The sequence below is a fragment of the Delphinapterus leucas genome, chromosome 18 (assembly GCF_059928025.1).
Source record: "Delphinapterus leucas isolate spDelLeu-1000000601 "Yukka" chromosome 18, BTC_Dleu_Yukka2, whole genome shotgun sequence".
In the NCBI taxonomy this organism is placed as follows: Eukaryota; Metazoa; Chordata; class Mammalia; order Artiodactyla; family Monodontidae; genus Delphinapterus; species Delphinapterus leucas.
This window is the reverse complement of record NC_143146.1, coordinates 3,882,517-3,905,560: the sequence shown is the minus strand read 5'-3', so window position 1 is coordinate 3,905,560 and position 23,044 is coordinate 3,882,517. Positions and strand designations below refer to the sequence as shown.

Sequence of the window (23,044 nt, the reverse complement as noted above, 5' to 3'; positions counted from 1 at the left end):
AGATGCTAAGTGTAGTCCCTGGAACGTATCAGTCCTTCTGATTCACCAGTTTCAGCAGCAAACACAGGATGCAGGAGGCTCGGAGCCTGTTTACAGTGCGGGGAGAAGTCCGGAAGCCCCACTAAGTTTGCCCACATCCCAGACCCCAGTGCTGGTACCAGAGCTTTCTGGAGTGTCTGAAAGGGAGCAGAAGTCGGAGGAACCAAAACGGGGGGGGGGATTGGAAGAGCTCAGGGGTCTGCTGGAGGGATAGCCAGGCTCCCAGAAGGAGGAAGGAACAGGAGACAGAAGAGCAGGGAGATGCTCCCCACAAACACAAGGGCACAGTTTGGATTTTGTTTAATCCCTGAAGCAACTCAGAATGCCACCGTGACTAGGGTTAGGAAGAGAAAGAGGAATTTGAAAAGTAAAAAAACTGAGAAGGTAATGTTAGAGCAATAACAGGAAATAGAATAGAGTCCACCACACCAGGAATTATTGCAGGTTCCTAGATAAAAAAACATCTGAAAGTGCATTGGTGGCAAAGAGCTTGGTGGCCAATAGCTTTGGCAAAACATAACCATTACTGGAGAGCAGACATAAATCTCATTTTTTAAAAATGAGAGGGAGTTAGAGCATCTTCAAGTGAAAATGCATGATAGTTGATGAGGCCAGAAAAGAGTACTTCAGTGCAGAAATGACATGAAGAGAAGGTTCAGAATTGCTGACGTGTCTGAAAGTGGCCCCGTGTGGGTAAGACAGGTATTGAATCCTGGATTGACACTGTAACACCCTTATCCGTCTACGACGAAGAACTAAGAACCTCGCATTTTAGCATCGATGAGTAACGTTTTCATCGTCTGTGCCACCCAACCTCTTTCTTTATTATCCTGTCCCCCGTTCTTTCCTTTTTTTACCTAATAATGGAGTTGAGCTTCAAATAGCGGTCTGAAGGAGGACGCTCACACAGTCGGTAGTAGGCATGAATGCACACTTGTGCCAAAAGATTGGATAAAAAAAGGAGGAAGGAGGACTTGCTAACACACAGTGATGTCAGCTAGCCCCGCTCCAGTCAGTGGCATAAGATGTGGGCTCACATGCAGAATTGTTCCACAAGACTGTAGGCGGTGAAGTTATTTCAACTGACTCATTGTCAGAACTTTTAAGCCAGTACCTGAACACTAGTGTTTCCTGAATATAGAACACGAAGATTTTCTCGTTGCATTTTGTTCCTTAAAAAAACACAGATAAGAATAATTTACTTTATTAATGTTGAGAAAGAAGGTTGACTTGTCGAGACAAAGCGAGGGAATCTGGAAGAATTCTTCCACTGTGAGAGTGACCGGCAGGGACCATAACACCTGACCAGCCGTCGTTCCTCCGAGACACCTGTGTAGAGTGTGAGGTCAGACGTGAGGCGGCAGGGGCTGGGGAGCAAGCCAGTGCAGCCTGGCAGCTGTCCCTCCGCCCACGTGTGCTAGGACACTTGACAGTGCAGCTGGGGATGGTATGACACTGAATCCCACATACATTGGGACTTTGAAAAAGTGCATCAAAATGCAGAACAGTTCCCATTTCATTACACTAGTGTATTTTCCCTCACTCTTTATCTCCCCAAAGGAGGCCAAAAATACAAGACGGAGAAAAAACAGAAAGGTATTCATTTGCTGATCATGTTTGCGTATACGTTCCCTATTGAATAGTTAGGAAAGACAGCTTTCTCCAGCTTCTCCAAGATGTAACCTTTCATATACTTGATGCTATAAGGCAAATCACTGACTTCACAGAAATAAAGCTTATTCATGTTTCACTCTTGTGCTAGTCAAACAGCAAATGAAGTTTTTAAAAAAATTATTTATTTCTGACCTAGAAAGGCAGACCCCTCAGTTTCAGAAACAAAGCATTTGTTCGAAACGCAGTTATAGTTACAGGCAGAGTTGTTGCCGCTGTCTTCTGGTTGGTTCATGAAGACGAGGATTAAATAGGAGCTGTTTGAAACAACAGCAGGTCGTAGCGGGTGGCTCTTGTATGGGCAGCCTGATCTGAAATTGCTGAGTCCAACGTACACTTCCTGTGAAGCCGCCCGTGTTCATCCTTTGGCTGAGTGGTTAGCGTGAGATTAATAGCTATTTTTCTCCAAGGTTTTTAGAAGCGATGCTAGAACATAAAGGGATCGGAGTCATCCTTTGCTGTGTGAATCTGCATAGAGATTCACAGATTCACAGATTCTCTGTGTGAATTAGCTAGGAATTCAATTCTCTTAGCTAAAAATATGATCCTTTAACTGTGGCTCTGATGGGTCTTGGGGATCTTGTGAGATTGCTTCCTTCCTCCCAGACATTGATCAGAGCCTGTGCAGGAAAGCCTCCGCATCATTTGTAGCGGCATTCTAGCCCCATTGTTCCTGTTCTTTTGCACGTTACAGCAATTCCATCAGTGGTGCTGAACACCGGGATTTGCTTCTGTTCCAGACGAGGAGAGACGTCTTCCCTTCAGTGTTGTGCGTTTGTTTACCAATCCACGTGTGCTGTTTATTGTTTATGTAGCCGTGGGTTTGGAGTCGGTACGTGAGGCCCTGGAAATGCTGATATTTCATAAGTAACGCTTCCTCTCATCCTTGGAATTTGCTACAACTATTGATAGGGTTTGTTTTGTTTGCCTTATTTGAGTTAAGCCCTATAGCAATTCCATGCAGAAGAAGGAAGGTAGGCGGTGAACAGGAATAACCTCATTTCAGACATGAGGAGGTCGTCTTAGAGCGAGGCGTACTGATCAAAATACAAGGTGTGGCGAATATTTCGTTTCGGTGGGGAGGCCCCTTTGCTGGGACCAGACCTGGGTCTTCTGTGCTGTGTTCTTTCCACTGCACTCGCCTCGATCTGTCTCTTTTAATGTAGCTACCGAAAGTCCCTTTCCTCAGACTACAGAACTTGAAAGGCATGGATTATGCGTCCCGGCCTGAGCTTCGATCAGAGGCACTGGTAGGTTCGTTTATGAGTCGGAGCAGATTGCTTCCTGTAGTTCGTGTCTTTTTTCTGTTTCTGATTCGCCCAGTAGATGGAGGTAAAACAAGCTGGCTGCTTCCCGTTGCTGGTGATTCTGATCGGAATGTTTCTTATGCAACCGTCAGCCCACTGACCCTTCAGCAGCCAAGGCTTTTGGAGGCTAGGTCCTGACTGCATTTTGCAAAGAAAAGGAGGAGAAGGAGAAAGGGAGAAAAGAAGGAATTGGACTCAAGGGAAGAAGTGTTTGACTCTGTCCAGTGTTTAATGTCAGCTCTAGTGTGAGAGCGGAGACCTAGATGCTCCGGGCATCCGGAGGAAACAGCAGGTGTGGTGACGATTCTCAGGCCAGATGCGAGTCTAGGGGACGCTCGCCTCGTGTTCACCCCTTGGGCAAAGGCAGGTGGAGAACAGCCCTGCTGAAGCGTGCAAGTTGCCAGCTTTGCTCGCGACCAAGCCCCCACCTCCGTGTCCTCTGCTTGTTCTCACTCCTGAGGTTGCCCACCTTCGACCAAGTTGCTGCCTGTCTGTCCTCCACCAGCGAGGAAGTGCATCCTTGGAGGCCGCGGCTGCCCGGTTTGCTGCTGTGTCTCCAGCACAGGTGACGGAAAGGTGCAGGTAGACACTCTGTGCAGATTTGCAGGGCCAATAAGTGAGTCTGTGTCAAGAAGCCACCAAACCTACGCTTATAGTTTAGATACGAGTATACACAGACATATACGAATTTTTAAAACCTGGAACAATTCACAAAAACCTAACAGTGCTAATATCTGGGGAATGGTTTTGGAATGAGAATCAAATGGAATTTTTAGCTTGTATCTGTGTTTAGAAGGTACATGTATCTATGCATTACTCCTGTAATTGCAAATGACTTAAAATTTGTAGCCACTCCCTAAGTACAATTTAAGTGGAATATTGTGTAGGGTCAACTTAATTATTTTAAGCTTTTATGAAAAAAACGGTAAGTCACACTGACAGTGCTTTCCCTAAAGCAGTTTTGTTTCCAAATAATAATTAACCTATTGCATAATTTACGCCACCGGCCCTTTCTTCTCAAAGGCATCTTCACAGGATTCGAACTGGTCCCCACAAGTTTGGGCGGACTCACTCAGGCCATTACTCCCTTTACATACTCAGCATCACTGTTTTAACAGAAGGGGGTTTTAATTTAACGAAAAGTGGAGAAAAATCATGAGGCAGTGATGGCTGGAAAAGCATCCTGTTTGGTGATGGTTTCTTGTTCATGTTGATGAAATGACATATTTTAAAAATATGCTGGACGAATCAGAGCTTTATCCTTATTTCAAGGCAGAATTTAAGTTGCTCAAAAAGAAATAGAAGGTTCTTGAAATGATTCGAGTGGACTCTACATGACTGTCTTCCAGAACCGTATTCTGTCTCACCAGAGGTATTTTTCTTTATGAAACCAAGAGTCTGTGGCGTACTTCATTTGTGGTGAAAAAAAAATCTACACAGTTTGAAAACAAGTGAAATTATGCTGCTAGTTTTTAACCTTCTACTATTTGGTGTTTTTAAAATTAGTCAGGTATTTCATTTATTTGAATATATACATTTTTAATTCAGTCCCACTTTAAAAGGTAACTTTAAAAATAATCCCTCCGGACTGTGTACATTTAATCAAACACTTCCTGCCCTGATTTCCCCCAGCCATAGACCAGCGACCGGCAGGCACTTTGGCTCACGTGAAACATGCGTGTTTTGCCATGTTATGTCATTTATATAAAGGGAAAACTTTTGAAACTAATTCTAAGTGGAAAAATAAATGGTATCATCTGATTTTCACACATTTTATATGAATCAACTGGTTAGAGGATGCTTTCTTCTGTGTAGTTATTTGAATGCTATATTCATTTTAAAGCCATCTGGAGGGTGACGAAGAGAGAAACAAATCTGTTAGAGCCTGTTCATGGGTGCCAGGGGTGCCGTGCAGCCCCGAGCACTCGTAGGGCCCAGGGGGAGCTGGGCTGGGGGATGGCTGACCCCCACTTAGCAAGGCTTTCACAGGGATAGGTTGCCCTGTCGTTCCAGACTTTTCTAGAACTTTGGGGTGAGAGGAGCTTTGCAGACAAGCAGAGTGTCCTGTGTGACACCTGTTGCAGGACAGCGTGGAAGGAGAAATTTCGATGATAACCTGAGAGGGACTTCACGTTTCCTCTAAGGCTGTACGAATGGGGGGTCAGACACGGGAAGGCTGCCGGTGACTCGCTCAAGATGGTACAGACAGGAAGTAAGAAACGCAATTAGAACTTTAACTTGACCTCAACTACCCACCTGATATGATTCTTACTCCTTGTGTGCGTGAGAGAGAAAGGGAGAGAGACTCTGAAGGAAGTAACAAAGGGCAGACTCCACAGTCAATGAAATATTTGTGCTTATTCACTAACAGAAACAATGACAGGACTTCCCTGGCGCTACCATCGCAGGGGGCACGGGTTCGATCCCTGGTCAGGGAACTAAGATCCCACATGCCAAGTGGCGTGGCCAAAACCATACATTAATTAATTAAAAAACAATTACAATAATTATTTTCTTCATCATCATCCTTTAATGTAATTTTCGTTCCTTATATCTTCTCGTGTAAGGCATGGCCTAGATTCCGCTGCGTGTCTCTCTAAAATATACGGCCTTGGAAGGATTCACTCTGACAGTACCAAGAATTGCAAGATTAACGTAACATTAAATAAAATCATTGGATGAAGGAGTGATTATTTCATTAATCCCAAATAGTCCAGTAGAGAAAAGATAATAAAAGTAAGAGCGAGAAACTGTTAAAAGTTTTAAACATGCTCCACTTTCTTTACATCTTTGAAGATGAGACCATTGTATAAGGGCCCTTGGCTCTTATTAGGACAATAAATTAATGGTTTATAGCCTTTGTTTTATTACTCGAGGGGCACTTCATAAATCAACCGTAAGTTCAAGCTAGAAAATAGCCTATAAAATTACTCTTTCTCTCATATTCCTCCTCTTTCTCTGGCATTATTAATGTTGAAAATAATAAAAATTAGGGATCTAAGAGTATCTCTTGGTACTATGTGCATTGTGACTGGGAAGTACTATATATATGCACGTATATGTGTTTCCTTTTTTCTCGTGTACTAAACACGTAGGTATACACATATATATGAATATAATTTTGTTATAGTGTTCAGTCTTTATAAGAAACTTGAAAATTAGAGAAGAAAATATAGATCACCCACAACTGAACTACCTAAAGATAATTACTGCAAACCCTTGGTGCGTATTCACTCAGTATTTAAAAATAACATTACAGATGTTTGATTCTTGGACAGTGTGTCTCCCTTTTCACTCTGAACTTTATTGAGGACAAATATTACATCTCTTTTTTTCTTATATATTTTCACACACACGTGTGTGTGTGTGTGTGTGTTTCACGATCACGTCTCCTGGGGTCTGGGTCATAGTAGACAACCAGTGTTTGTTAAATGAATGAACGAACGCGCCTCCTACCTATTATCCCGTTTCTTTTGGAAATGGAAGTATCCACAATCGAGTCTGGCTGATATGTGTGATAGTTCCTTTTTTAAAGTCATTTTATGTTTTCCCTCTCAGCCTCATTAAGCAAAAGGCTTAGTGTAATATCTGGCACTCAACCGTTGCTAAGTGAGAACAGGGTATGCCTATGGCTAATGCAATTTTCAGGTCTTAGGAATCAATCTACTTTCTTGTAACTCCAGGTCAACAGCCTTACTGAGCATCGTTTGTGTCCTGAAATTACACAGGCAGTTGTGATGCAATGTTAAGGAGGAATGGCCTGTCCCCCTCACAGGGGTCTTACAGTCTAGTCTGGGGGCGGGGGGGGGATGGGAGGTCTGTACCGTGAGCAGTGAACGAATAAATAATTACAGGTTAGGGTCCTGTAACTCCTCACTGGTAGGGAACCAAGGTGGACACTGTGATGGTGAATCCCAGGGTCCCTAGCTCAGGTGGGCGGGCATCATAACAGGCATCTCCACAGCCACCACGTTCAGGCTGAGACCTGAGGGCTGGCAAGGAGCCAGTCACGTGATGGGGCAGGAAGCAGGGTGGGGTGGGAGCCCTCTGTGCTGTCCCGAGGGGAGGGCAGCCCAAGAGAAGAAAGCTGATGGGAGCAGGACGGTGGAGCCCCGAACACCCACCAGTGACAAGGGGAGAGACCACACCGTGGGGCAGAGTTTCTCAGCCTTTGTTCTTTCACTGTCGCTCCCCTCCATGGAAAAAAATGAATGAGGGAATGGGACTGGGGGACAAAATCTTAGCTGTTACAGTAGTTTGTGGCCCTTCAAGGATCAATCTTCCTGGACAAGCTTGGCTCTTGACAACTACTGAAAGAATGGTGGTCCTGCCTCTACACCTCATCCAAGTCCATCTCTTCTGCACCAGTCTAGTGTTCCCCACTCCAGATTGAGGTAGTCATTCGATAAGCCCTTATTAAGCATTTGTTGTATGCCACCAATCTTGTCATCGCTAAGGGGGGTTTTGCCCATCAGAAGCCAGCGTCACCCTCTGAGGCAGAATCCACCTTGCTGAGAATGGACGCTTAGAGGGACACAGGGGCCAGAACCAGGGGAACTTGTATGAGCAAAGCACAGTGTTCTACTTCAAGTTCAACGTGAAGCCATTGATGAGCTTTAAGGAGGGTGTTAACATGATCTGATTTAGGCTTTAAACATGAAAAAACGTATCAAGCAGGACTAGAGCTGGGAAGCCAGGCAGTGAACTTGAGGTCATGACCTACGTGAGACAGAGCAGCGGTAGACGGATAGAGAGGGTAGCTGAGGCAGAGAAGGGACGGAACCTCACAGGGACCTTCAGTCAACAGTCTTATCACATTTAACTGACTCAAAGAGTGAACTCTCCTTTAAAACCGGCACATTAGTTTTTAGGTCAGGAATGTGCTCCAGCTCTTCTGTGCAGGTGGGAATTTGCTGCACAAAATATGTGTGGCGCTCCAAAAGATGGAAAAGACCATATGATACTGCTTATATGTGGAATCTAAAAAGAAAAAGAAAAGAAAAGGTACAAATGAACTTATTTACAAAACAGAGATAGAGTCACAGATGTAGAAAACAAACTTATGGCTACCAGGGGGGAAAGGGAGGGAGAGGGATAAACTGAGAGACTGGGACTGACATATACACACTACTATATAGAAAATAGATGACTAATAAGGACCTACTGTAGAGCCTCAATACTCTGTAATGGCCTATACAGGAAAAGAATCTAAAAAAAGAGTGGATGTATGTATATGTATAACTGATTCACTTTGCTGCACAGCAGAAACTAACGCAGCACTGTAAATCAACTCGACTCCAATAAAAGTTACAGAAAAAGGTGGAAGGGACCTGGTCCTATTGGAGTTGAAAGCAGAAGACAGTTCACAAAAGTAAACATAGATGAGTCTCAAAGCAAGCATGAGCACACCACAGAACGTTAGGAAAGCTCGGTAATGTTTCAAAAATCTAAAACTCTACAGATACTCTTAGAGAAGAGGGTGAGGATGCAGGACTATGAGGATTCACATTTTTAGAAGTAAAGCCGTCATCAAAGTACATAAACGGCAGTAACGTTTCTGTTGCTGGCGGTGGCAATGCTCCGAGCTTGTGTCTGTACCCACCCCGGTGAGCACAATGGCTCTGACTGTGTTTATGCTGCTGTTAATCATTTATAACATCACGTTCCACAGGGCAGGTGAATATTATTGACATCATGGAGCCCATTTTGTTAAAAAGACAGAGACTAAAGGTGCTCCCTAAATGAATCCATTAACTTACCCAGTGCACTTTCCTCTGTGGTTTTGGAGCTAATCAGCCTCGTCTGGGATTGGCACTGGTTTGCTTTTCACAACGTGTCGCTATGGGGTGAAGAGATTTGTTTTTTCTGTTAAGCGCTCTTGACCATACTGGTACGATTTCCATAATGAAATAATACATAGGATCACATAGTGCGCAGTTCACTCGTAAGCACAAAATAGTCGTTTTTATTCATCACTGCTTTGCTGTACAGGTCACACTGTTCTAGGTGAGAGTCATTAATTTTTCTTAACCTGTAATTATGTGTAATTCGAGCCAAACCACTTTCTTCAAATACCAGAAGATACAGTACTCTTTTAGATGTGTGTAGCTGTAATTATCTTTTCTGCATTGAACTTAAACTTCAAGAATAGTCTATTTATAACAAAGAGAAAAGAACTTGTATTTTAGTACAAATGTATCCTTTGAGGATGTTTAAAAGTACATTCAGAGCCAGACTGAACATTAGAATATTTATATTTAGTAGTTTTTCAAAGCCACCACGAAAATGTAAAATCCTGTAGTATTATTAATAAATATAAATATGCAAAATAGTGGTCTTCTGTAGAAACTTAAGGAATCAAAGAAGCAAACGGGGGAAATATGTGAATTCAGCCTGAAAAAGATGGCTTTTAGTTAAATGGTTGTTTTACTGAGCTTCCTCAAAGGATAAAGCAGATTCTATCCATCCTTGTGGTCCTAGAGCCTGGCACGGTGCCTGGTATTAGGAAGGCCCTAGGCACATGTTTGGTTTGTGACTGGAGGGATGGAGGGGTGGATAGCTAGAAGGATGGAGGGGTGGATGGAAGGATGGAGGAATTAAGGGAGGGATGGAAGGATGGATGGAGGAATTAAGGGAGGGATGGAAGGATGGAAGGATGGAGGGAGGAATGGAAGGATGGAGGGAGGGATGGAAGGATGGATGGAGGGATGTAGGGACAGAAGGGTAGATGGATGGAAGGATGGAGGGATGGAAGTATGGATGGAGGGATGGGTGGAAGGATGGAGGGATGGAGGGATGGATGAAGGGATTGATGGAAGGATGGAGGGGTGGATAGAGGGATGGGTGGAAGGATGGAGGGATGGAAGGATGAATGGAGGGACAGGTAGAAGGATGGAGGGATGGGGAGATGGATGGAGGGACAGATGGGTGGATGGACGAATGGTGAGTGAATAGATGGATAAGACAGACAGATGGTAGGATAGGTGGGTGAATAAATGTGAGGCAGGAAAACCAGGAAAAGATATGAGATACAATGCACCTAGGTACTACATGAAAATGATAGCTAACCAGGAATGTGTGAAGGACTGTCCATAGCGTGCCTGTGGGAATGCTGGGGTTTGGGAGGCTGCTTCTGTTTGAAAGAGATTACCTGGTACAGAAAGTGCTCTGCATGGTAAAAAGGAGAAAGATGTGTGTTTTAAAGGAACACAGTGACATTCTCAGATCAGCAGGAAGAAAAACAAACCTGTTGGGAGAGAGACACAGACATCAAAACACATAAAAAAGTGTGTTGTTCTTATGATTGCCAATAAAGCTATTTTAAAAACTGAACAGATTGACATTGGTAGGGCACTTTAAGAGATAGACACCAGGGCATTTTTTGAAATTCTAATATTACAGTAAAAGAAGTTGACTACTTTTAATCTAGCTATGATATATCTTGTCTTTAAATGGGAAGTATTTGTTTGAACAAGGCTTAATGTTTTTAGAGCAAAGGAGATTAAAAATTTTTAAGCATAATTTTTTGTCTGTAATAACAAGCATAAAGCATTTTTCAGCAAAGATATAAGCATCCACAATAAACTATTTCTCATTAAAATATGATCTGGTAATTATATGTGGTAGTTATTAATAAAAAGCCTTCCAATAATATGACATACAATACATACGAGACATACGAGATAGCATCTAACATAACAATGGCAGAAGCGGTGACACCATTCAGTAAGAACCCTGTGCTCAGATGCTGTAGGCCCTTGATATTGTCTGCGCAAGCCTTGAATTGGTTTCTGCTCTCAGGGAGTATGTGGGAAGTTAGAATAAGAGTCAATAGCATCTCTTTTAGAGGAGTGAAATGTGTTAGATCTTCAGAGATTAATAAAGATCATATTATGGAAGGCTTTGAATACTAAACCCTGAAGTATGCATTTTAGTTTAGAGGCAATATAAAACCACGGAAGGTTTCTGGAATATTAATAAATTGGAGGCAGTGGGCAAGGTGAGTCCAAGAGTAGGTAAAGAATTAGAGGATGAAATAGGTCCTAGATTTTGGTTTACAATTATACCAGAATGTGATGGCACCAAAAATATGAAATTTAACATCTTTGTTTCTTGAACTGCATGAGATGCATTTTTATAAAATGAATGAATTCATATAGTTTAAACAGATATAATTTTTTTAAAGATTCATTTAGTTGAAGTAAATTAAATTTTAAATATCTGAGTTCATGTTGTAGCTCATGTCCCTTAAAATCACTTTCTTTGAAATTCTGCTTTTTCCATTTTGTCATTCCATCTACTTTCCTTCACCCAATATGTCTAAATTATGACCTTTATATTTTTCCAACATTATTCTAGTCCACAAATACTTCACAGTCGAGTTGAACATTCAGACAGGTATACCAATAATGACAAAACCAGGAATTCAGTGGTATTCTAGAGATATCTTCAAGGTACATTAGTGACATAGACACACCACTGTAATGAATTCATTGTTATAAAGTATACACTAGACCGAGAGTTCATGAAGCCATCTGGGTTCTGAAGGATGCACAGGGGCTTATCAAGTAGATGATTCAAAGAGAGATGAAGACAAATAAACAGTATACGTTAAGCCAGAGGAGAAAAACAAGTTCCCCTTTTGGAATGGTAAGAGCTATGATATAGCTTGAGAATAGATAAACTTGAATGCATTGAAAAAGGATCTTACTACAGAAAATCTAACAAACATTTCAAAAGAGTTTGAGCAATATCCTGAAAATCATGACCTGCTATTAAATCTTTTTTTTTTTTTTTTTTTTGCGGTACGCGGGCCTCTCACTGTTGTGGCCTCTCCCGTTGCCGAGCACAGGCTCCGGACGCGCAGGCTCAGCGGCCACGGCTCAGGGGCCCAGCCGCTCCGCGGCATGTGGGATCCTCCCGGACCGGGGCGCGAACCCGCGTCCCCTGCATCGGCAGGCGGGCTCTAAACCACTGCGCCACCAGGGAAGCCCCTATTAAATAATTTTAAGCATGAAAGTAACATAGCGAGATTGATGTTTAGAAAGATCACTCTGGAGATAGTTCTGCCAGTGGTCTGCCAATCAGTGAGGGGTGGTCAGATGGGGGATGTCCCTAAAAAGGTGAGGCCAGTGCTGTGCGCATCCTGCCATGGAAACGGGAAATATGGGTCCCTTTACGCTCCCAAGAAGGGCAGCCCTCCTCTGCGTCTGCCTCTCTGTGATTGAAAGCAGTAATCAGGGATGATGGTGAAGGGACGGAGCGCCAGGGGAGGAACCTCACAGGTGCCTCCACATCTCTCTCTACTGCAGCGTCCAGTCCGCCTACACTCCATGGCAGCCGCCCATCCGGCCCTTGTCTGTCCTCCTACAGCCTACACCTCTAAAACAATCCCTGGAAACTGTAGCGGTAATCGAAACTTTCGAAGTCATCGATGACAATTGTGTTTAATCTTTTAAAATCTGTCACTTCAAAGAAGAAAAAAACAAAAAACCTAATGGTTTTCTAATAAAAATAGCGAAGACTCTAATTCACAGGTGGTTTACTTTTACAGGAGTCAGAATGACATTACCATTTTCATCTCACATAGGAGATGATGCATCTAGGAGTTGCATCCTGCATCTAGGGAACACAAGCAGAGGACTCAGTAGGAGGACGTGTCAACCTCTCCTTTCCTCTGGTTGTGAGAGCATCTTTTTATAAGAGAATGCAGCCAAAATCAAGAATGTAGGTGATCTGAACATTTGGTCTCATTCAGATGAATCTTAATTTGTTGGATTTGATATAGCATACTAAGGCACTTATTACAGAGAAACTGTACATGAATTCATCACAGAGACAAAATTTAAATGGCCAACGCTTTTCTCCTCGTCAGTGTCATTAATAGTGTAAATCCTTGAAAATTTTGGGATCTTGTCTGGGTTTTTCCTGATGAAGATAGATTCCTAGATTTATGTCCCACTAATCCATAGTATCAGTGAGAGCAGAGGCCGTAAGGACTCAAATGTATTATTCAGAACGGTTTCTGAGGAAGGAATCTGATATACTGCTAAAGAGCTCATTTCATTCTTTAGGAGAAAGAGACATTTCCTAAAAGACCAGCACAGCCAAACAAATGCTGACATTTCTAGCGAGCATCTCCAGATATAGGCGACATAAGTCATGTGGTAAGCAATAAAAATAAAGAATGAATGAATGAATCTACCTATTGGATAACTGTAAAGTAAACCCAAATAGCTAAATAAAATTTTTTTTTAAATCATCTGAATGCGATGGCAGTACAATACCCAGCCATTTCCACAAAGTCTTCAGCTGTGTCTCAGCAGGACACTTGCAGTGTGGATTCAGACTCCCTTCCGCCCCCCCTCCCACTGGATCAGAAACCCAGAAGCCCTCCTCACTCACAAAGCCCTTGGTTTTACCTGCGCAGGGAGAATTTCCATGAGTGTAACCACACCAGAATCTTACCAGGAGCTTGGGAGCGGCCCCGTCCTCTGGCTCCCACCTTCCCTGTGTCTGCCTGTCTAGCATCCCACCTTCCCTCGTACGTGTCCTGTGACTCACGTTCCCATCCTCTCCTCATTAGCCCAGACCGTGGATCCCAGCAACACCTCCTTTTTTTGCTGCCTCCGAGCTTGGCCTGACAGGCAGATCTGCCATGTGAAACACTCAGACCACTTCTTAACTACCCACTATTGAGTCCTTTGAAATTTCTAATCATTGCGAGAAAATCCATTTCATCCGTGTTTACTCCCCTTCAAATTTAGCTTTCCTATGTGACCTGAAAACTGCCTATTTCCTGAAAATACTCTGCTACGAGGTTTCACTTTTTCTCATCTTCCTTGTCTTGGTGGAGGAGAGCAGTGCAGCTGAATCATTGCCCCCGACGTTCTATCTTATGCTTTTTTTCTTTTATTCCCTCCATGGTTTATCCTATCACCTCCTGAGTTCCAGGACTTATTTCCAGCTTGATGAATGACTTCCGGGCCTGGCTTACGTGTTCGTCGTCCATCATACCTTCTTTTCATCCTTGAGGACATTATCATCTGTCTCGGTGACTCATCTTATCCTAAGACCTCAGAATTCCTTGTCTTCTGTTTCTAATCTGAATCCACCTTCCCCACAACCCCACCACTTGTGAAGTGCAAGAATTCATATTCTTCAGGAGATGTAAATATACATGTGCAATGGCAGATACCTAATGCAGGACAGTAAGTGAAACAAAGAGTCATTCATAGCGTGCTGTGGGAACACAAATGAAGGTCACCCAAGCCCTACTGGACGTGGAGAAAAGGATATCAAAAATCCACTCCTGGGGGCTTTCCTGGTGGCGCAGTGGTTGAGAGTCTGCCTGCCGATGCAGGGGACACGGGTTCGTGCCCCGGTCCGGGAAGATCCCACATGCTGCGGAGTGGCTGGGCCCGTGAGCCATGGCTGCTGAGCCTGCGTGTCCGGAGCCTGTGCTCCGCAACGGGAGAGGCCACAACAGTGAGAGGCCCGCATACCGCCAAAAAAAAAAAAAAAAAAAAAAATCCACTCCTGGAGGTGGGGTAAAAGGTAAATAGAAGTTGGCCAACAGACAAGCAACAGTTGTAGAATCTTCCAAACCCAAATAATTGATTTCATTATACTGTCCTGCTCACAGCCAAGCCCAACAACCCATTTCTCCAGCCAGTTTTAAGCAGGAACTTTATAAATTTTGAATACAGTTTCCAAAATTATTTTCATAAAAGTTAGACGGGATCCTCTTTAAATCTTTTAGTGTATACCCAGTGTTCACAGGAAAATGTCTGTTCTTCACTATGTGGCCACCGGTTACATGTGTAGCCCCTTCCCTCATCACACTCCACAGGGCTGCACCTCAAAATGGTTTGTCGTCTTCTGTTCCTTGCCTAGTTTTTCTGTCCCACATTCATCTTTTCCCATCATCCCTGGAAAATTTTTATATCCCCAAATCTAGCACAATTCTCAAGATAAACCTACTTTGATTTTTGGAACGGCTGTTAGAAATGTCACTAGATGATCTTATTTGCAAAGCAGAAATAGAGACACAGACGTAGAGAACAAATGTATGCATACCAAGGGGAAAAGGGTTGTTGGTGGGATGAATTGGGAGATTGGGATTGATACATATACACTATTGATACTCTGTATAAAATAGATAACTAATGAGAACCTACCGTAGAGCACAGGGAACTCTACTCAGTGCTCTTTGGTGACCCAAATGGGAAGGAAAACCAAAAAAGAGGGGATATATGTATACGTATAGCTGATTCACTTTGCTGTACAGTAGAAACTAACACAACATTGTAAAGCAACCGTACTTCAATAAAACTTTTAAAAGTAAAATAAAATAAAAGTTGATTAAAAAAAAAAAAAGAACAGGGTAAGGAGTAAAAATAAACCATAATCCAATCCAAGACCAAAAAAAAAAATGTCGCTAGAAGAGATCTTAGTCATCCCATGCAGCTGTCTTCCTGCCCGGGGTCTCCACTGAATGAAGGGAGTAGAACTAGAATCCAGCTCTTCCACCACCATCCGGAGGTCTTGTCCCCATGGTGCGCTCCCTTCATACGTTAGTTCTCCCAGAGTGGTCATTACTGCTTCTACCCGTTCTGTAGTATTGCTGCCTCTAACTCTCTGGGAGTTTCATTTCGGAACCCAAGTTTGCATGAATTTTGCTTTGGGGATTGAGTTTCCTGCAGCGAGTTACATACCACAGTCGACAATGAACAGAAAGATGACACGCTCCCTCCTTCCCAAAGCCTGCCTCACAGATTTGCTCTGTGGTGCTCACAGACAGTACCAACTGTTCTTCCTGTTGACTGCCAAAATCATTCAGCAGTTGGGAAGAAAAAAAAACTCTATGAATTATGGAAAATCACTAGGGAGAGAGAATGGCACTACAATGGGGGGAAAAAGGACAATTCTCTGTGGCCACCCATCCAAGTGCCCACCTCAAATCTCAACCAATTTAAAGAAAACTAAATGAAGAAGGACATCTAGTCAACCAGGGGCCTCTGAAACAGGAGAGCGGTTGAGGGCTTGTCCTGTCCATCCAAGTGGCTAGCCCGACTGCCATAATGCAAGATTTGAGTCTCAATCTCTTGCAAAACCGCGTGCTTCATTAAGACAACAAATCTTGGCTAAGGGGAGAGCTACATAAGATGGGAAGTGACAAAAGATGTTCGGAGTAAGCTCCGTTTCCATGTGAAAAGCTTCATAAGCTACCTCTGGCCAAGCACTCTAATGGCAAGTCTGACCTGTCAGCCTTTTTGGTACCTAATGGTGTGTATAAATGTGCCAGCTTCGGGTGTCCCTTTGACGTCTGACACAGGCTGCGGGGGTAAGTTGTGATGTCAGCATTTTAGTGTCCGCAGCCCATGCTTGGGAGCACACGTGTTGGTCTCTCATCTTCACGCTGTTTGTCTCAAGTGCTAAGAAGACGACTATGAACATATCACAAGGTTTGCCTGAGCTGTATTTTTTCCGTATCTAACAGGACATCACCTCTGTGTGTCCACAGCTCTTCATGGTAGTATTTCCCAGGCTCTTCTGCAATTATTTACATCTGAGCATTTCCATTGTGAGCATTTCCATTGTGAAGGGCATTCCTCACACCTACCACAGTCCTGTGAATTCTTAGAAAATAAGCACAACACACCAGAAAATTATTTTGAAAACGCATGGATATGGCTTATTGTTATGTGTTTTTCAGAACTTTCTTTGGCAGCGCTTCTCATCAATAGTGGAACATTTGGACTGGCTTGCATACCACCAGAGCTTTTACTAGAAACTGATTCGGTAACATGCTGAAATTCCTTTTTTAAAATTCTAGACAAGAATGTTCATTGTATAGCTACTGTTTAGGCAGGCATCTAGAAGATTATTGCTCAGAGATGACGATGTGAAGACTTTTTACTTTTGTGCTGCGGTTCTATCACTGCAGTTGTATAAACATTTGATTTATAATAACATATGGTGTAGTAGAAAAAAAATCATTGAAATGAAACAGTTTTGTGCATCACGTTTCAGTTGTTTTTGTTTTTGGTCTTTTTGTTTGTTCACTTTTCCTTTTCACAGATGCAACCTCCCTGCTTTGAGTTGCGGAAAGAAAAGGATCATAAAATAAAGATAAGGGTTTAGCTCTGGGATTTGGGAATTCATTCATGGGAACGGCTGTATCTTCCAATGAAGAGTCAAGGCCCATGTTTTCCCTTTGTGTTGCAGGGGGCAACCACGACAGCTGTGGTGTATGGGTATTTGCAAACATTAGTGACAATGTATACACACAGCAAACATACTTATTAGAACAAAAGCTTGGGGATTCTCACGAAATGTGGAAGTGTTACAAGAATATGGCAGATGCACTGGAATAACTTTTGTGAGCTTTGCTCCTTCAAATCCTTTTCTGGAAAAGCCTCTTGCCTGATTATTTTCCCATTGTTATTTTGGCATCTTCATGCTGTTAAATGTTTCCCTGCTGTTTGCGTTTTAGATTGGTGTTCGAAAAGTATTTCTGAAATACTGGCATGCCAACCAGCTAAACGATTTGTGCCTACAGCTGCAGAGAAAAATTATCACCTGCCAAAAAGGTAACAGTTACACACTTCACAGTAACAGTTCAGTGACATTTCTGAACTTTGATGAGTCGGAAAATACAGAATCATTTAGTGAACCCCCAAGTTTAAATGTTAGGGAAACCTAACATTTAGGTTAACCTAAATATTAGAGTGGACCCTGCCATGGCCCTATGTCCATCCATCCCATGGTGCTACCTTCAGGCAAATAAATAGGTTTCAGGAGTTTCAGAAGCACCGTAGCTAAGTTGGCTATTTACTTGTCTCTAGGTCAGAGTATGCAGCCACAGCTCGTGCTTTATTTCATGATCATTCTATCTGTAATTCTGCATCACATTTTCACCTAAGTCATAGTTTGGAAGAGGGGATATCCATACCTTGTAATTTATGCATCCCTCACCTGTAAAATATTCATGCTTGCTGATCCTCCAAGAAGCACAGGACAAGAAGAGTGTGCCTTTGAACCCACAGTGGGGAAGAAAAAACAACCCATGTGACACTCGGGCGCAGCTCTGGAGCCAGATTCCTAGGCCACGCCAGTCAGCGCCCCTTGGTATGCTAGAGTTTGGAGGACTGCCACAGCCAATTAGCCAATGTATGCCTTGGATTTATGTATGCCTTGTAATTTAAGTAATTCCATGTATGCCTTGGGTAAATGCTTGACTATTTTTCCTTTGTGAAGGGATAATAATATTTGGACTGTTAACTTTGATAGCACATAGCATCTATTTCATGTTAACTTTGAGAGTCCATTTAGATTTTTTTTTTCTATCCAAACCCAAGTGACCGTCAAAAATAGGTACATTTTAAAAATCACAACTATGCCTCACATAAAACATACATACTTAATAGATTTTTAATTTGCTTAATAGTTTAATTGTATTATATATCTCTAAAGAAAGGTAAAAAGGGGAGAAATTAATCTACAGGCTAACTTTTGGTGGAAGCAGCCGTGATGAGCTTAGCTCTCTAATCTATCTGAAACTATTAAAAACAAGTGCATCTCAGAGAACACGGAAAACTGCCTCACCCTGTTCAAGCCTCTGTCTATGCGAGCCCCTGGGGGATTCCTTCAGGCACACCCCTGGCTGAAACCTCTGATGGGTCCCATCATTTTCTGATGATAAAAAGTCCTGCTATATGCTGGTCCCTCAAACAGACTCGGTTCAGAATTTAGCAAGTCCAGTCCACGGGAAGGTCAAAAGTCAGAATCTCATTCCAAGTTAAATCGTCCCTCTAGGCTCCCACCCTTACTTAGGTGCCCTCCGGGGGGGGGGGAGGGAACAGGTAAGGGGACAGGGCCGCCCCTCAGTCCGACCCACACCCACGTGACCTGGCCTGGGGTTTCTCTGGCCAGCAGGCAGGCAGGGGTTAACAGCCTCTCTGCATATGTGGGCGCCTTTCAGCCCTCACCTGTGCTACCCACCTGGGAACCGCAAAATCTCTCCTTTGGGTGCCACTTGGAACTCCCCGTTGACACTACCTGTGGGCCTGGGTGCTCTCCAAGAGGAAGTCTCTTTAAATGACTCCTGGCAGGCGTCTCTGTCTCGATAAACAAGGTCTGGTGTCCTAGAAGCACAGTTGGGGACCCTGACAAGTGAGCCTCTCCCCGTAGAGCCGCCCTGCATTCAGCCCCTGACAGCGTCGGCCTCCCAGGCCACCGTGGCCTCCAAACTCCAGACCATGTGGCAGGGTCTCTGGCTGGTCCCCTGAGGCCACTTTCACCAGCCTGGTGTTCAGGGGCGGTGGGGGGAGCCCCGGGTGAGGGAGGCTCTATGCAATCCTCGCTTCTCTCTGGGTTATAGGGTAATTTGGCCTTCTCTGTCCCTCATCAGTGTAGGGAAGGGCTGGGCTCACAAGTCTCCTTTTGACTCTATCGCCTTTGCAATTCCTTTCTGTGTGGTCAGTCCAGGCATGCCCTGGGAGCTGGTTAGAAATGCAGAGTCTCAGGCCCTGCCCCAGAACTCCTGAATCAGAATGTGCATTTGTAGCCTCAGGCTGAAAGTGGGATGGGGAGAGTCCCCTTTACAAGACCAGTGCTCTACCCGCTGGGCTGTGGAACCAACCGAGAATTCCATTTAATACTGCGTTTATACATACATGGAGCGGGGTATCACTTTCTCCTGGAAACCTTCCTACATGTAATTAGAAGGCTGCGTACTCTGTCTTCCATCAGGGGTGCCTGCTAGTAATGTCTCCTCTGGTTGGTTACAAATGTTAAGTCGCTGTGCCCTATGGACCTGAAACAGAAGAAATTAGCAGAACTGTGGTTCTTTCTTCACCCCTAATGATAAAAATTGAGAATGGTTTTTAAAAAATGGATACAAACCACAATTTCCCATTGCATAAATGAAATAATGGCTGTAAAAGCATTTTTTTTAAATTACAGGCTCTTAAATGCAAAGCATTAATTATTGATTTTTAGTTTTACATCTCTTAGAACCATTGCTTCAGTCCTTTTTGCTAGTATGAAATTCATTCAGAATTTATATCATCTGGAGTCATTTCCAGTTTTTTAAGAGTTCTCATTTTTTCTTTGTAAATATTGGGTGGCAGAAAGCTGTAGTTACACCTCAGTCTTAAATTTAATCATTTCAATTTCAGATTATTCCCAACAGAAGTTTCCCTCTGACTATATACCTTCATTTTATCCTGCATGAAATTGTCAGAAAGAGACAAGTATTAATTATCTATTTGTGCCAAATGTATTTGTATTAATTGTCTCTTAGTAAAGGTGCCATGTTTTAGCAACCAGTATAAATTTTTTTCTTTTAATTTTCAAAGATTGCTAGTGCAAAGTGTGAGAAAACAGGGTCTGGACACGGGACAGCGGATTCCCAGGTCTATGTGGATCCAATGAATAGCCCTGCTGTAGTTGGAGGTCAGCAGTCTGGCCTGTCCACATTAACCTTCCCTTTATTCCAAGAGATTAAACATCTTAAATATACCCTCCCATTGTCAATGTCTAGATTTTGTTTAATGTAACAGGAATGAGCGAATGAACAGAGAGCAGGCCTTCTGCCTCTCTCTCTCACTGTGCCTGTCACATGGCTAAAATTTCTACATTTTATTCCGCATTTTTGGTTCCTGGGAGTCTGATTGTACCTTTAGCTGTTTAATTTTTTTCTCTTTTAGATTAGTTCAGCATGACTGTTTTTACAGTTATCTTAATACACTGCATTCCAAAGTAACTAAAGACTTAGTACTGCCATCTGAGAAAAAGTCTTGAGCATTTTAGACGTCTGCATATTATTTGCCTCTGAAGCCATAATTGTGGAAAGTTGTGTTCGCCTTTCCATCTTCTAATCGAGTCAAGGCATCTAAGTGAATATCCTAGACATATATAGATACCCACACATTTATTCTCCAATAGCCAGGGAATATTTTAAAGCACTTAATATTTTATAGGAGGAGAATAAAGTGTCTTTGTTACCCACATTGCTTTTCCCTACAGTTATAGCTCTTCCTATAATCCGAACAACTGCTTCTAATCACAGAAACTTAGAATGAGAAGGGACGCATCCTAGCATCAGATCAGCATTGCTGCCACTCATCTGTCAGAACATCCCTGAGCAGGGGCCATCCTGTTTCTTGAACTTGCCTGGGTACTGGGAGCTGACTCTCTCCCATGAGATGCCTGATCTGTTTACAACCTGTGCTCATTGTTAAAAGGTCATCTCCATATTGATCCCAAATGTGCTTCCCTACACCTTCCCTGTTGTGACCTGCTCTCTGGAGAGCTACAGATTGCATCTACGTGGCTGCAAGGTAGAGTTTGGCCTCGTAAGGGCAGAGATTTGAATCCCCGCTCTACTGTTCTTTGGTTGTGTTTACCTAGAGGAATCTTCTCAGCATCACTGAGCTTCTCTTTCTTTGGGTACAAAATGGAGATATTGGTACATTAATGACCATCGAGTTTGGGCACTGAAAGATGGGTTGGAGCGCCTAGCACATGGCAGTGCCTTTACACGGTGGGCGTGACTTTTATTTTCAAGTCTTACATTTGTTACTGACACATAAGTGATTTCAAAGTGTGTTCATCCACCTGTTTCCCCCAATTCTTACACGTTTTTCTAGCCCTGCTTCCCCAGAAAGCAGAAGGATGACCCATATTTCTACACAGTCTCTTTCCAGAGCCTTAAATGCAGTGTTAGTTTTTCTAGGAGTTAAGTCACAATCCTGTTAGCAATATGTGCATGGTTTTCAAAGACTACATCCGTGAGCCTCAGACGTTTCTGTTATAATCTGATATAAAATAATGTGATTGGTGCATCCCCAAAACAGTCTGATGAGAGCCACACCCAGAATTCTCTGGGGTTTGGACTTAGTTCTTTCCATCAGTGTTCAGCCTGTGTTACCACAAGAAGGAGGGAAGCTTTATTAGAATATTACCTGCACGATCTCATTCAGGGTGAGGAGTTTTGCCTCCACTGTTAACATTACTGAATGTAGATATCTTTTTAAATATAAGATTAGAATGTTCTAGTAAAGTCCTAGACTGGGTTAAATATATTTTATTTCAGAGCTGCTCCAACATAATGTATTTGGACTTGTTGATGTACATCTGGGTTTTTTGCTTTTGCTCCTCTCGTTGACCCGTCACTGTGTTATTTTACTGAAGTTATCAGAGGATTTTTAGCACGCCAGCACTTGCATCAGAAAAGGAGCATTAGGCAGCAAGAGGTCACATCCATCAACAGCTTCCTGCAGATTACAGAGGACCTGGGGCTTAAGACCTATGATGCCCTGGTTGTGCAGAACGCCTCGGACATTGCCCGTGAGAATGACCGGCTCCGGAACGTAATGAACGCTACTTTCCACAAAGAGAAGTTGGAGGCCAGGAACAAGCAAGAGGAAGGAACCAAAAGGTAAAGGCAGATGGTGTGCAGCTTCGGTGACCCTGGGGCGTCAAGAAAATGCCGACAGCCCTTAACGCAAAGTTCAATCACTTATGACCGTAGGGAGAGGAACAAGCACGTATGCACGCGCAGTGCGTTACGTGAAACCTCCTGACACCTGAAAGGGTGCTTTTCCTGGGCTTTCCTTCCACGGAATAGATGCTCTACGTGTTAGTTTAGGTCCCATGAAATAATTGCTTCACCTACCGTGCTTGCATCACTGACCATCTCAAGCACAAAGTTTTAAGGCATCTATAATCTTTACGTCTTAGTAAAGGTATATAGCTTGGTTCTCGACATCTTTATGCAAGTGTCACGTATGTCAATAAGGCTGACTCCTAGAAACTTCTGAAAACCTGACCCCCCCAAATGGAGAAGACACTCTAAAAACACAAGAGCAGTGAAATCAATGAATGGTTGCCTGTATTATATTTCCCTTAGGAAACTGTCCCATCTTCTTTGCCAAAAAGGAAAGCTCTGGGGAAAGATTTTTATTTTAAAGTTCACGTTGGACGCTGAGCTTGAAATAGACATGTGAAGAAAACTAAGC

At 43.1% G+C, this 23,044-nt stretch overlaps 1 protein-coding gene across 1 annotated transcript in view; it reads left to right on the top strand.

Moving 5' to 3' along the window:
* Positions 1–23,044, top strand: part of MYO16 (myosin XVI) — a 401,807-nt gene that overhangs the window by 312,658 nt on the left and 66,105 nt on the right. Inside the window, exons 28-29 of the mRNA XM_022576783.3 lie at positions 17,515–17,611; positions 22,218–22,464. Coding sequence (XP_022432491.1) covers positions 17,515–17,611; positions 22,218–22,464 — 344 coding nt within the window. The remainder of the gene's footprint in view (positions 1–17,514; positions 17,612–22,217; positions 22,465–23,044) is intronic.